The sequence below is a fragment of the Semicossyphus pulcher genome, unplaced genomic scaffold (assembly GCF_022749685.1).
Source record: "Semicossyphus pulcher isolate SPU_LCO1_2020_fin unplaced genomic scaffold, fSemPul1.0.p SCAF_21, whole genome shotgun sequence".
Lineage (NCBI taxonomy): Eukaryota > Metazoa > Chordata > Actinopteri > Labriformes > Labridae > Semicossyphus > Semicossyphus pulcher.
In genome coordinates this window covers 15813330-15827908 of record NW_027211695.1, presented here as the reverse complement: position 1 = coordinate 15827908, position 14579 = coordinate 15813330, and the positions used below count along the sequence as shown (strand labels likewise).

The 14579-nt window shown below is 41.4% G+C and overlaps 1 protein-coding gene across 3 annotated transcripts in view; it reads left to right on the top strand.

Annotated features, from left to right (window-relative positions):
* Nucleotides 1-14579, top strand: part of LOC138600522 (phosphatidylinositol-binding clathrin assembly protein) — a 106195-nt gene that overhangs the window by 19714 nt on the left and 71902 nt on the right. For all 3 annotated transcript variants that reach the window (XM_069671943.1, XM_069671941.1, XM_069671942.1), the window contains exon 2: nucleotides 6589-6731. In XM_069671943.1, the coding sequence (XP_069528044.1) occupies nucleotides 6589-6731 (143 nt within the window). The remainder of the gene's footprint in view (nucleotides 1-6588; nucleotides 6732-14579) is intronic.

Below are 14579 nucleotides of genomic sequence, written 5' to 3'. Positions count from 1 at the left end.
TAAATGTAAGGGAGAGGAGAAGGCCTAAACAAGAACGGTAGAAAAATAGAGACACAAATTAATACAGACAGTGTAGACACATTTCAATTCAGAATACTTTATTCGTCCTTCAAGGGGCAACTCAAGGCAAGCCAGCATGCAAACAGAATTACAAGTAGACAATTCAGTTATGCACATCTGAAATCACAATATGACAATGTTACGAAGAGTTTAAATACACAAGGATTAGGTGTAAAGCAGTGGCCCGTTATGGCTGGATGTAATACCTAACGACATGAAGGCACCAAATATGTTAAAAGTGCAAAAGCAGTAATCAATCCATACATAGAGTAATCGGACCATCTCTGGTGATATTGCTGTTCACAAGTATAACGGCTTCTGGAGCAAAAACTAAATTGAAAGTACCGAGCTTATTAGGGTCCATATCTGCTTTTTTTTCTTATGAAATAAAAAGGATTTCTCCTACTACTCCTGGATGATGGCATCCGAATACGAGATCTTACATCCAGCTGGACTCTTTATTCCTGTCAGAAATGGTTACAAATTGGGAACCACCAACAGTCTCCAGAGGCTACAGTCCTCAACATACTGATCGCAGGTTTAAAACCCGGACTGCCGATCATTTGGTCAATGTCACCCCACGTTCTCTACTCCCCACATTTCCTGTCCTATATAAAAAAAGGCAAAAAGCCCCAAAAAATATCTTTAAAATAAAGACAAACTACCAATCCATATTGTCTACGACTGCCACTGAAGCTAGCAGGAAGTTAGCTTAGCATAAAGACTGGAAATTGGGAGAAACACAACTTTGACATATCTATGAGTACAGATGGAAGAAAGGAAATAGAACATTTTAGTGATTAAGCTTTAAGGTAAATTTTGTTTTCGGACATAGACATGCTCGTTGTTTTTGTTTATGCTAAGCTAACTAGCTGCTTGCTATAGCCTCTTATTTATCAAACACACTTGAGTGTGGTGTCAATCTTCTCAGCTAATTCTCAGCAGTAAAGGGAAAAAATGTGTTTCCCAAAATGTTAATGTGTTCTTTTAAGATCTAATCACATGACAAATAAGTGATTTGTTGATGCGCAGCTCTGTTGCCAACAATAAACTAAATGTATGTTAGAACAAACATAATGACGGTTGACATAATGAGTGCTCAAAATGAGCCTATAGCAATGGGGGATAACGGCATAGAATAGAAAGCTTTATTGTCAACTGTATTAAACACAATGAGATTACGAGTGCATTACGACAGACTATTCATCCAAGTTAGATAATTATTAGTAGGCATTCTGAGAATTACCATGCAGCTTCATGTAATGCTTATATCTCTGGGTACAAAAGCCATGTATTACAGAATTAGCCATGTTGCCATGTCTTATACAAACAGTACTAGGTTCGACTTTATGCATAATAGACCAATTATATCCATCCAGTACAGTCACGACCCTTCAGCTCAGCGTTGAAGCCCACTTGTAGCGAGGACAGACTTTTGACATTGAGTTAAATTTTCTCTACAACATGTTGTTTAACTATCACGTAATGAGTCGGCGTCAATTTGCCGGGTCAGATTCCTTCTGCAGCTGTTGTGCAGGTAATTACTCGCAGTACGTCGATGTGTCGGTCAGGGCCTTGCAGTTGAGGATTAGACTGACTCGTATGCATTTTTTTTCCATATCTGGTGAGAGTAATTGCTCAGGCTTCGCTTTAAAGAAAAAAACTGCTGCAGACCACGCCAGGAAGGAGAGGAGAGATAAAAAGAGGAGAGGACGCTTGTCGAGCCGTGTGTGGATTCCTGCAAATTGACTGGATGAAGAGACTCTCATGTCTCACGTGTCACATATGACTATCTCCTTCTCCTTTCCTCTACTCACGGTCACCTTTCTCTGCCTCTGTATTTTTATCTAAGTTTCTTCCTGCTCTGTTTGACTCATATCCTTCCTCATTTATCACTCTTTACCTCTCTGTTCTCCTTCCCTCTCTTTACCCTTCTTCTTTTCTGTGCCATATGTTTGCCTCACTCACCTCGCCTTCCCCTTTTTCTCTCCCTGGTCTGGGATCAGTGGCATCTAATGCTTTCCACTCTGCCTGATTAAGTCAGCGCATGTACCCTCTTTACATTATCACCCTCACACACACACACACACACAGTCGTGCACAAGCGTCCCCACAGACCTAATCAGTCCTTCTCTTGGTTCTCTCCCTCTCACACCACTCCAGACCTAATGAAAAAACATGAGCTCTGTGAAAAAGAAGCAGAGATGGACAGAAGGAGGGTGGATAGAGATAAAAAGGAAAGGTAGCGAGAAAATAAAAGAGATGGAGAGGATGAGTTTAAAGCACAACAGGAAAAGGAAATTGATTTGTTAACAAAGCCACCAGTAGCTTTTAATGCCTTTTTCCAGTTCAGAGACTCAACATGTTCCCATACCATTTTCCTTACTGATACAGAGACTGATACCTACACTTGAGTATTGGCTGATACTGAGTCAACTGCGATACCGGTGCGATAAAGAAGAATTATTGTTATTTGTACAACAACTTATTCCGACCAAGTAATTTAATTGGACAAGAGAATTCAATGAGTGCTGAACTGGTATTGTGCTATTAAAGGAATACCACACCCTAAGTCGTGCTGTTGTACTGAATAACAGCACAGCTGTTCTGTTATCTTCCTATGAATCACAGCCGTGCCGATATTCAGTTCAACAGCACTGCCTCCTGTGTGATATTGAGTAATGAACCGCTGTAGTGCTAGTAAACTACTAACCCTGTATGGATGGGATATGACTGCTATCACTGTTGTACGGCCTGGCGCAGTACAATCCTTACCCCCCCAACAAGTTAAGCTAACATTAGCGATAGCTCAACTTGCGGCCACTCCTGACATCCTGTGTCCGGGTTGGCAGATTTTTATTTTTTTTATTTTTTTACATAATACTGCTTTGATTTTTTTTATATTAACTGGTTTACATTATGCTTAATTAAAAAATACAGCAGCTGGAAAACACATATTTTTGCATTTTTGCTAGCCAACATTAAACTCTTTGCTAGCAGCTCACTTTTCTTGTTTGCTGCTATAAAACAGCAGTTGCTAGTAGCAGCGCTAGGCTACTGTTTTGAAGAAGAAACATGTAGTTTGTTTAGGAGGCAAATTAAGCATGGCATTGGCTCAGTGCATTTACTGGTGTACTCGCAGATATCGGATACCGCATTTTAGGTGGGCTAATTTCTGATACTGCTATTGGTATGGGAACAACTCTATCAGAAATATCAATTGCGTCTAATTATAATTGCTAATAAGATGTAAGGACGCAGTAGGAGCGGAAAAGAGTTGCAGATATTCAGTTAATTATCTAAGCTAAAAAATAACAGCCTTTAAATGTTTAATTGCAAGACACTGTTGACATTTTAGCTAGCCTTTTATAACTTGTATTAATCCCTCAGCTAGCTACACGCGGTCCTTTTTTTGGTGCTCTAAAACACATTTGAAAGTGGCGATGCTAATATTATATAATGTTTTGGAGAAGAAGAAACAATTTTAGGGGGTTAATAAATTATATCAGATCGATGCTTTGACCAGCATAGCCTTTGCTAGCGCTAAACTCTTTGCTAGCAACCTCTAAAACAGTAGCTGCATGTGGTAGCACTAATATTTATTACTGTTATGTAGGCTTCTGTTTTGGAGAAGGAGAAAGATTTTTCAGCAGGCTAATAAATAATGGTACCAGTTTGGTGCATTGGCTGGCTTACTCTCAGATAATGCATTGTAAGCTGTATCAGAGGCATTTCTGATGCTGGTGTCAGTATTGGAACCACTTTAACAGAGAGGTTAATTGCTTCCAATCAGCATTAGTAATATCATGTAGGGGTACAGTAGGTGGGGAAGGAGACAAAGACGAGTCTGCTGTTGAACAGCCTCAGTCAACATGCTGATGCACTCATACGGCTGGAACATTTCCTAATAGGCATGAAATGCTGTGATTTATCCTCCTGCCACTCTGCGTGCTGAAAACCGCAATTCAAAAGCACTCAGTTAGCTGCTAAACGTCGTTCTGGTCGGCTGTCGTTCACACCACTAAATGGATGTATTGTGCTGTAATGTACCTTGTGTATTACATTACTCTGCAGTCATTTGTATCGACTAAACAGCCCGGTATGTGAGTGAAGGAAAAGAGCCAACATGGGCTTTATTGAATGTGCGCGTGCTCGTACGTGCACGCACGACTGATTATGATGATGAAGTCTCCCGACGGGACTCTCCCTGCTACAGTTTGAGAGTGCGTCTAATGAGAAGCTGTTTCCGTAGTTACCAGGTGTGAGAGCCGGCAGCCCATAATGTCCTGTGGTGAGGAACAAAGGATGGGAAGAGGAGGTGGATGAAGGTTAGAAGGAAGGGGGGGGGGGGATGCTGGAGAAATGAAACAAACAAAAAAATATATGTAGTTTCAATGATCAATGTGTCTGCGTGTGTCCGTATTGATGTTTGTGCTTGAGAGGATCCCTGTGTGTGTGTGTGTGTGTGTGTGCGTGCACTACCTGTTGTGAGTGAAGACACTGAATCTTTATAATAAGCTCGGGGACCTGAATCAGTTCAAATCAATCTCTACTAAAGTGGGGAGAACAGCGAGGCGGGGCCAAGCTGTTAGTATCTGCTGAGATCATATCGGCCACATTTGGAATGAAGTTGACTTGTTGTAGATGAAAGAGGGTTTCATGTGTTCACTGCTTTGTCTGCGTGTATTTGTGAAGGAGCCGGTAATCATTCAGTCACATGTAACCGATGTTTAGCTTTTAGGACAAACTTGATGGAAATATTGTTATAAAAATTTGTTTTGATCAATTCTATGTACGATAACAATTTGTAGTAAATTTTGGAGATATTGCTACCTATGTGCATGCCTACCCATGCCAGTTAGTTTGGAATATATCGGTATTTATTACTTTAAAGTTTCCCTTATAATTTTAGTTTTTGCGTTAGGGCTGAACGATTTTGAAAAAATGTCTAATTACGATTATTTTGACTTTTATTGCAATCGATATGGTTTTACGATCATTAATCTTTTTTTCATTCAAATGATTACGATCATTCTTGCGGGGATCTGTACCAAACAAACATACTTACCTCTGTGTGTGACGTGCCGGCCAGAACATCATGGTGCATTTCACCTTTAACAAACGCTGCGCCTCCCGCGATTTGAAAATTGCATCATATTGCGATTTTGGTAAAATTACGCTTAATTGTTCAGCCCTATTTTGAATATTGTCATGCCAATTAAGTATTTGCGTTGAATAAAATTTATGAACAAATCAGACTTTTTACAGAAGAAATCAGTTATTCCTCGGTACTTAAGAAATGTATGCATCAAAACATCTCTACTTGACCCAAAGGCAATCCAGAGTTAAAGATTGATGTCACAGAACACACACAAAAATATTTACCTTTGAGAAGGTGTAATCCCTGAGGTTTAACTTTTTCTGTTTTTAAAGTGATTTTCCTTTAAATAAATGTCTGTTAAGTCTCTATCTATCGCCGAATGAGGCAACACAATGGTGATTGAGCCTGTGGCCCACTGATGAAAGCCTTTGCATTTGCAGTATTACAGACTGGGTGTCTGTGGCGACCCAGTTAGTGACGCGTTTTCCATCAGCCAGCAGTGGTTGGTCTGCCAGAGAGGGTAGGCGGAGCTAAGCGGCTGCTTTTCCGCTCTCTGCAAGTGTTGCGAGTAAACAGTAATCTACTATGGCTGAACAAACAAAGAAAAGATGGATGACTACAGATACAACTTCAACAATAAGTGCCAAGCCAAAGAAAAAGAAACAAATTTGGCGCTTAGATGACCATCAGCGAGGAGCCGTTTATCGCCACAGGTGGCGCCAAAGAGAACAAAGCTGAGATCTTCGAGATTACCACTTTAAAAAAGTACTTTTACAATTAATTTGTCATAAATAAATGGCCAACAAACTTTAAGTTAATCATGATTCGTAGAACTGTTAAAAGCAAACCTAAACAATGCTGAAACCACTTCAGTAACGATGTGAATAACTTTAAAAGGATACCATAAAGGATTGACCTAACACAACATTAAAAACTCGGCCGTGTCACCAACCTTAATGCAGATAAAATGATGCACAATTTGGTCGCTTGCTGACATTTAATCAGTACACAGAGAAAATGAACACCTGTTTGCTTCTGTATGACAAAAACCTAATAGCATCTTTGCAAGCCGTCCTTATCTCTGCTTTCTCAGGCTTCTGTCTTTCGCCTGAAGGTTCAATTTTCCTGCAGGTTCAGTAAGTGAATGACACCTGAACTTCTGCAGAAAACAGAACAGAGCGAGGTGCAGCAGCCGAGTGGAGGAGGAGGTTATAAAAAAGTTCCTGCAGCTTAGAATCCGTCCTTCACACTTCATTTCAATTCAGCTGAAGTGTGTTTGTCTGTCCTTGGTGTGTCTGTGTGTCTGAATTTCTCCGACTCTGCGCGAGGAAAGCAATTTGCCGTTGTTGTCGATCAGGGTTATCAAACCTTTTTAAAAAGCTTTCCTGCCGTTGTGTAACTCCGTGTCTTTCTTTCTTCTCCGCCAGATCTGATCCACTGCACCAATGAGATGAACGTGAACATTCCCCAGCTGGCCGACACGCTGTTCGAGCGCACGGCCAACTCCAGCTGGGTGGTGGTCTTCAAGGCCCTGATCACCACCCACCACCTCATGATGTACGGCAACGAGGTAGGAGGCTAACAAGAACACACGGATTCCCACACACAAATACGCCTTCAGGGCAGTCAATGGAGGCCGCATCAATAAATCATGTTATTACTGAAGTCTGTGTTGCCCACACGTCCATAAATACAAACATACACATTCGGATCATTTATTCATGTTTATATCAGCGTCAGGATCAACATACACATTGGACACATGGAGGGAATAATCGAAATAGCTGCAGAGTGCGGAGAAATTAATTAGCTCAAGATAGGGGACAAGGATAGAAGCGAATGAATAATCAGATAAATTAACTTTGTGAAAAAACACAGTTGAAAGCTGGAAGAGTAACACGCTCCCTCCTTGGATTTGAAGTCTCTCAAACACAATAATTGGGAATTAAAATTCAACCAATCCCTGCAATGTTTTTTCTGAGAACTTTCTGGATTTTATTAATTGTGATTTCAACCAGACGTCACTGTTGTTTTTTTGCACGAAGAGGCCTGATCGAAACCCGCATCAGCAAAATGTCTCAATTTATATGCAGCAGCATTTCAAAGGGAGCGGAGAGATGAAGTCAGATGGAGTTGTATTAATTTCTAATGTGATAGAGAGTGTGCTCTGCTCTTTAAGTAAAGCCTTGTAGGACTTATTCCCTTCAAACACAATATATTTTTACATTAGAATACACTTTGATATTCAGATGGACTGGTGCTCTTTGCTATACTGATATATTGTTGAATGTATATTTAATGAAAACAGTCCCGAGCGCCTTGTGCTGCTTTGTTGTGACACGTTTCCTTTGATCCAAACATACGATGTATCAAGCGTTCCTCGAGTGTTTGCAGTTAGTTGTGTGACGTGCAGTTTGCTTACAATGACCTAACTCGCGATGTTTGCTTTCTTTAGTACAGCCGACTGCAATGTGAGAAACACTTTTACACTGTCAAAGGGAGGGAGGTCAAGACTGGAGATAGAACCCTCACTTATGGTACCCACTAAAATTAGCAACATGAATACTACATGACGATATCTAAACACAAACACACTGTAACGTAACACTGTACACTGTAACACTTAATTAAAAGCAAGGCATATTAGCTCACTTCCTTAGCAATAACATTCGGAGTCTGCCCCAGTGCATGCTGGGAAAATACCGGAAGTACTCCGGGACGTTACACTGTACTTCTTTTTGGCTAGCTAGCTACTATCCGTAAGCTTAAAGCTCCTGTGAGGAGCTTTTGGTTTGCGTTGATGTTGGCGCCCCCTATGGACAAAGCCGTCCCTCTCATCTCTTTGCTTAAGTGGTGGTTTGTTAAAGAAAGCAGGATGAGATTTTTCTTAAAGTCCTATGTGTCACTCACTTTAAATTTCTGCTCTGGAAAATGTAAACAAAGGCAGCGTGAAGTTAATTGCTTCGTCTGACACCTTCCCCCCAGCAGTGTCAGGCATTAAAAATAACTATATACAGTATGGTCTGGTTTGCTTTTGTAGCTCATATAGAGTCATCAGAATAAATTCAATCTGTTTCATAACCAGCGAAAAACTCCTCACAGGAGCTTTAAATAGACATACAAATAAAAATAAGCAACTCATTTACTGTAGATTGTAGCGATTTTTCAGCCATGTCTTTCACCTAACAGCTGTTTCATGTGGCATCACTATGACTCTAAGGACACTGCCTACAGTGAGCAGCTACTATCTGCAGTGGAAAAAGGAAGGCGGGAAAGTACAAGAACATGTCCACAGCCAGTAGAGTCAAGTAGAGCAGATATAATGCAATTGGAATAGAGCCTGACCAATATCAGATTTCTGAGACCGATACTAATACTGTTGCTAGGTAGAGGGGTTTCACAGATTACCGATATAACGGCCGATAAAGTGAATTTTTGAGCTTTAATTTGCATCAATATGACTCTTTAAACATACAACTTTGTGAAGGGATGGGTCATTATTCTTGAATATCAAATAGTTATGTTTAAACAATCAAAAAGTTTATGCGACTATCTCATCTTAGAAATAAATTTGTTCCAGTGTTTTTACCGGCGCCTGGTTGTAATGAGGTACTGTCGCAGGTGGTGGCTGCAGCGGCTCTGAAAGCTGTTTGCTAACCACCACCACTAACCACACCCAGTTCCCAGTAAATATTGAATGGTATTTTTGCTTGAAATGGCCATCCCTAATGCTTCATTATTGTACATTATCAGCTATTTCCTGTGCGGACCACCAGCTGCTGCTGATGCTCTGCTACATTTGCTGCAGACAGCTTTGAAATCACCTTAATTATTGTTTTCATAATCAAACTGTCAAAAAAGTTTTTATATCAGCGCATAACTGAAAACATATACCGATATCAAAATATCTGTAAAGGCCTGTATCGACCACCGATATCGGTAGACTGATATATCTGTCAGGATTTAGTTAAGAAAAGGTGTAAAACTGAGCATTTGTGTTCCCTGCAACCAAAATAAGGCAACGCTATGAAGTAACGAGCAATAACGTTCATGTGTACATATACATTGTGTACCAGTACAGGTCTTGATTGCAAAGATTGATACACCGTATCTTCTTGTACACAAACACACCCACAGCAATCAGACGACATCCGAAAGGCGCCCCGCCCTGCGCCACATTCCTCTCTAACTTCATTAGAAAAGAGAAGCACTGCTTCCTTGTTTAGTCCAGAATCAGTTGTGAGGACATTACGTAACGCTTCCTGCTGCTGGTTCCTTGTTTGTTACGTTAATCTAAACTTCCTCTCAAAAGAGGAAGGCTCGGGTGTGAGATCATTGTGCTTTGGCGTACGAAAGAATCTGACACCAAAACAGCAGCCCGGCTGATTTCACTGCTGCTGAAATGGTATTTTTAGGCGAAGAGAATTAGTCAAAACCCACTAAAATTAGATGGCATGTCGGCGGTGTAGGTGCATAAGAGATGAGCTGGCACCTTCGGTAATGAGACTCTTACATAAGCCGAGACCTCACACGCAGTTCAAAGAGACATCAGGTCATCAGATGACTGAGCGCTAAATGTTTTCTCAAGCTGTGGAAAATCCCGCAACATTTTTGAAGAAGCCAAACATGCTAAGTAGGTCACAGCAGAGCGGCAGGAAGTGGTGTAGAGGTATTCCCAGGATACACAGGCTGAGTTTTTCACTGTCAGATTGAACCTTTTTGATGTTGTCGAGTGACTTAACAGTGACTGCAACATTACGTTAACACACAGCTTCTGCACGGCAGCTGTGTAAACTCTAAATAAGCTAAGAGCAAGACAGACCTTTTTTATATTAAAGGAGCTTTATTTTATTGCCTGTAAAATAAAATATTATTAATGTGCTAAGCAGCATCTTATTTGTGTTTTGTAATTTAGAACAGAAGCAATTAAGGCCTGTTATTAGATTGTATTTTCCCACAATGCCTGTAGCGAGTAAATAAGTCAAGGATATAAAATGTGAATGCTACACAAGGTAATCTTGTTGCTTTAAACACAGAGCATGCTTCGCCTGCTATATTGAAGCTGCTGATAATTAGTGCAGCGGACATTTATGCAGTGTTTTATTGTCAGTCTGCTTCCGTTTGCAGGTTGTTAATTGCAGAAACTACCACTGTAATGTGCAGTAATTGAAAAACCTACACCTACAGTGCCGCATTCTGCTCGAGCCCCGCAGAGCGGGTCTCCAGACGCTCGTAGTGTGCACTCATCAGCCCGCATTCATCAGGCCTGTCAGGACGGCGGTGCTGACTGAGGCTCGGGCGACCAGGTGTCCCCGCTCCCTCACGGCCGTCCCATCCATTACGGTCAGAGCATGAGAGAAACCTGGCCGTAAAATTAGAAAGCACGGACCCACAGAATTGGGGTCAATAGACTGTACGTTCCTGTTCGGATCAACACGCTGACCGCTTCCAGCTCGGCCGGCGCGCTGAGGACGGCCTTGTGAGAAGTCTGATAGTAAAGAACATTTAGCGACTGATGTAAAAGAAAAGCTTGAAGGCCTTTTGCAGAACTCTTAAAAATCTTATGATGGATATGAGCTTTCACAGGCAGCTGATTTGTGTCACTTTATATAAAAGATATTAGTCTACCACTGATAAGTTGAAGGCTACCTCCTGAAATGTTATTATCTCGGGTCACCCTGCCTTAAAGAGCTGCTAGGCCTGATGTAATTTCATTTGTTTAGGATTCAGTGACAGTGTCTTAGTCTGCCAAGGACTCTGAGCGCCGCTTTCACAGGCTTTTCTACGCCGATAAGAAGAAGCTCATCAGGAAAAACTGGATGCTTATTGCAGAATAAAAACAAAAGATTAACATTGATAAATTGTATAGTGTGTTTGAGGAGAGAAAGGGAGAGGAGGTAATGAGAAAGAGAAGGAAGTGGAGAAACAAAAGAGAAGAAAAGGAAGGGGGTTACAGAAGGTAAGGAAAAGGGAGGTAATCGATAGAGCAGCCAGAGAAGGAAGCATGGTCGCTAAAATAGGATGTGAAGAAGCGAAAGACAGAGAACGACAAAAAAGTAAGAATTAGGGAGGAGGAAAGGAGGAAGTAAAAGTGGGGAATTAAGGTAGGAGATAAGGAAGGAAAGGAGGATGGAGAGAAAGGGAAAGAAGGTAAGAAAGTAAAGAAGAAAGTTGAGTAGGAAATGGAAAACAAAATGGGTATAGGTAAATGGAAAAGGAGGAGGTAGGAGAAGAGAAGAAAAATAAGAATTAGGGAAGTAATCAAGGGCATAGGAAATGATAGGAGGATATGGAAGTAAAGGAAAGGAGGAAAGTAGTTGGAAGTACAGAAGGAAAGGAGGTATAGATGGCAAGAAGCAGGTTGGAAGTAAAAGGTAGGTAGGAGGTTAAGAAAGAAGGAAGTGGAGAAACAACAGTGAAGAAAAGGAAGGGGGTAACAGAAGGTAAGGAAAAGGGAGGTAATCGATAGAGGAGCCAGAGAAGGAAGCATGGTCTCTAAAATAGGAAGGATGGGAAGAAGCGAAAGACGGAGAAGGACAAAAAAGTAAGAATTATGGATGAAAACAAGGGTGTAGAAAAAGGATGGGAAGGAGGAAAGGAGTTGGAAGTATCGATGGAAAGAGGGAGACAGAGAAGGAAAGGAGGAAGTAAAAGTGGGGAATTAAGGTAGGAGATAAGGAAGGAAAGGAGGATGGAGAGAAAAGGGAAAAAAGGTAAGAAAGTAAAGAAGAAAGTTGAGTAGGAAATGGAAAACAAAATGGGTATAGGTAAATGGAAAAGGAGGAGTAGGAGGTAGGAGAGGAGAAGAAAAGAATAGGAGGATATGGAAGTAAAGGAAAGGAGGATGTGAAGGAGGAAAGTAGTTGGAAGTACTGAAGGAAAGGAGGTATAGATGGCAAGAAGCAGGTTGGAAGTAAAAGGTAGGTAGGAGGTTAAGAAAGAGGAGGATGGGGAGAAAGGAAAAATAAGGTAAGGAAGGAAAGATGAAAGTGGAGTAAGATTGGAGGGGGAAATGGAAAAGGTATGTAAGAGAAAAAGAAAAGGGAGGTAGGAGAAGAGAAGAAAAATAAGAATTAAAGGAAAGGAGGATGTGAAGGAGGAAAGTAGAAAGTACCAAAAGAAAGAGGGAGACAGAGAAGGAAAGGAGGGTAGAGAAAGCAAGAAGCAGGTGGGTAAAAAGTATAAAGAACGCGTAGAGAGAGAAGTAGAAGGAAGGGAGGAGCATGAAGAAAGAAGGCTGAAAGTTGGGAAGTAACGGATTAAGTGGTGAAGGAAAGGTCATGGAGAAGCTACGGAGGAGGTAGATATGGGAAGAAGAGATTTAAAGGAGTTCTTCAGTTCAAAAGTTACAGGTATCATCAGCTTCCACACCTTTAGATTTTACCTTTAAGTGCTGGACTTCTCTGCACTTTGTGACATCACAAAGAGCTGGCCAATCGGGAGAAAGCAGACTTGTAGGGGCGGGGTTTCTTAAAGAGACAGAGTCGTTTCAGGCAGAGGCTGTATGAGGGCCTGCACAGAGCACCAGTGTGAGAAACATGAGGAGTTTTTTAATTATGCTAAGCTACTAGGAAATTAGCGTAATACCCTCCCTTTAAAATGTCACATAACAGACATTTTATCAGTCAATGAACAGCAGCCATCTCTTGACCAATGACAACAGGAATACACATAAACATTTAGATGCTGTAACATGGATAAATAGATATTTATGGTAGCGTAGGTTTGTTATTGTCGCTATTTAAGTCGTCAAATGAGTGAAGACAGCAAAATATGCACTGTGTGATACACATCACACATGGCTAAACTCTACAAGGTGCGGCCTAGTTCAGGTTCGTAGCGTTTTGCCTTCAACTCTGTGGTCGACAGCTGAATGTGAATCAGCAGACTGTAAAATCAGAGCGTATTTATATTGAGTCTGCTGTTTGCATTCATTGTGAGCCGCTCTGGATGTCAGCAAAATCCAGCCGTTTTTTAAAATGCATTCCTATTTTGTTCCTGGTGATATATTCATCGCATGCTTTCAAATGAAACGTGGGAATTTACCATTCAGAGGCGGTGAATTACGTTTTAATATTTCTTCTGCCATATTTGTCAAAGGGATTGGGATGGTGATTGGAGTAATAGCCCACTTTATATATATATGTGTGTGTGTGTGTGTGTGTGTGTGTGTGTGTGTGTGTGTGTGAGGAGACAGTCGACAGGCCGGTATTGAAAGTGATTCAGTTCCTCACCTCCGTTTTTTTCCTCCCTGCCAAGAAGCAATCCTGGCTCCCTCCCCGGTGACACTCTGAATCTTACGAGCGATCAAGAGTCGGTCAATATCTCTGATCGGGATTTCACTTTTGTGCTGGTACAAAGCCACGCGTCAAAGACACACCACTGCAGGATCTGGGGTTTGCATTGCTTCTGGGTGTTCGCTACAGATCAGAAAGTGCGTATCTACGAGAAGGGGTGTGATTAGTTCTGACTCCTCGTCTAGCCATTGTCTCTGTTGTTATCATTTGCCAGCGTGTGCGTCTCCTTCCCCGCCTTTGTACGATAGGCCGATATGACCAACAACAATCCAGCAGGAAACCCAAAACAATGGCTGGGAGAGCCGTTTTTCCACCCCCAGCCTCTTTCTGCCATCCCTCCCCTCTTTGAAGCCCCATCCTTGGACTCTCCCATCGGATGGGGCTGCTTCCACGACCCAATCCCTGAGCAAGGTTGTATGAAAGTAGAGAAGAGGTGATGGATAGGAAGAAAGGAAGGTTAATATGCTCGGAGAATTAAGACAATTGGGGGGAAAATGTTCCGAATGACCGTGCAAGAGATGAGTGTTCGAGTAAAAGGGGTCATTTTAAAATCGATGTTTGCAAGGCTGAAAGCAAATCCTCCTGAATTTCTTCTGTTTTAGAGGATTTTTGATTCTCTAGGACTTATTGATCCCTAAGTTTCAATATCGGTGTTAATGGTGTCTTCGGTTTGGTTTCCAGTGAGCCTTTTTCACAGTAAAACATCGATAATACAAATCCCTTAAATAAAACAAGATGTCAAATGATATTTTCCCAACAGGCACTGAGAATCATCTCGCGTAACTTTATAAAATTCATTCTAAAAGCCGGACTGTGCACGAGTTTCTTATCCGTCCAGGGAGGAGGAATTTACTGAGTTACACATGAGCCAGATGAGTTGCTAAACGGTTGGGAAAAAATCTAATATTTCAAACACATCGAGGCCACAAGTTTCAAATTTCATTGTTCCTTTTTCCAATAAATGGTTTGGTAAATAGAAACAGCTGTCAAAAGTAGACAAAACAGACCCGAGAGAAACTGGACTGAAGAGATTGTCGGAACAACTCTTCAAACGCGGCTTCAGCAGCCCACAGTCATGCTAGCAGCTCGTCCTCGGTGTGTTGTGACTTCCAGGAATGTCA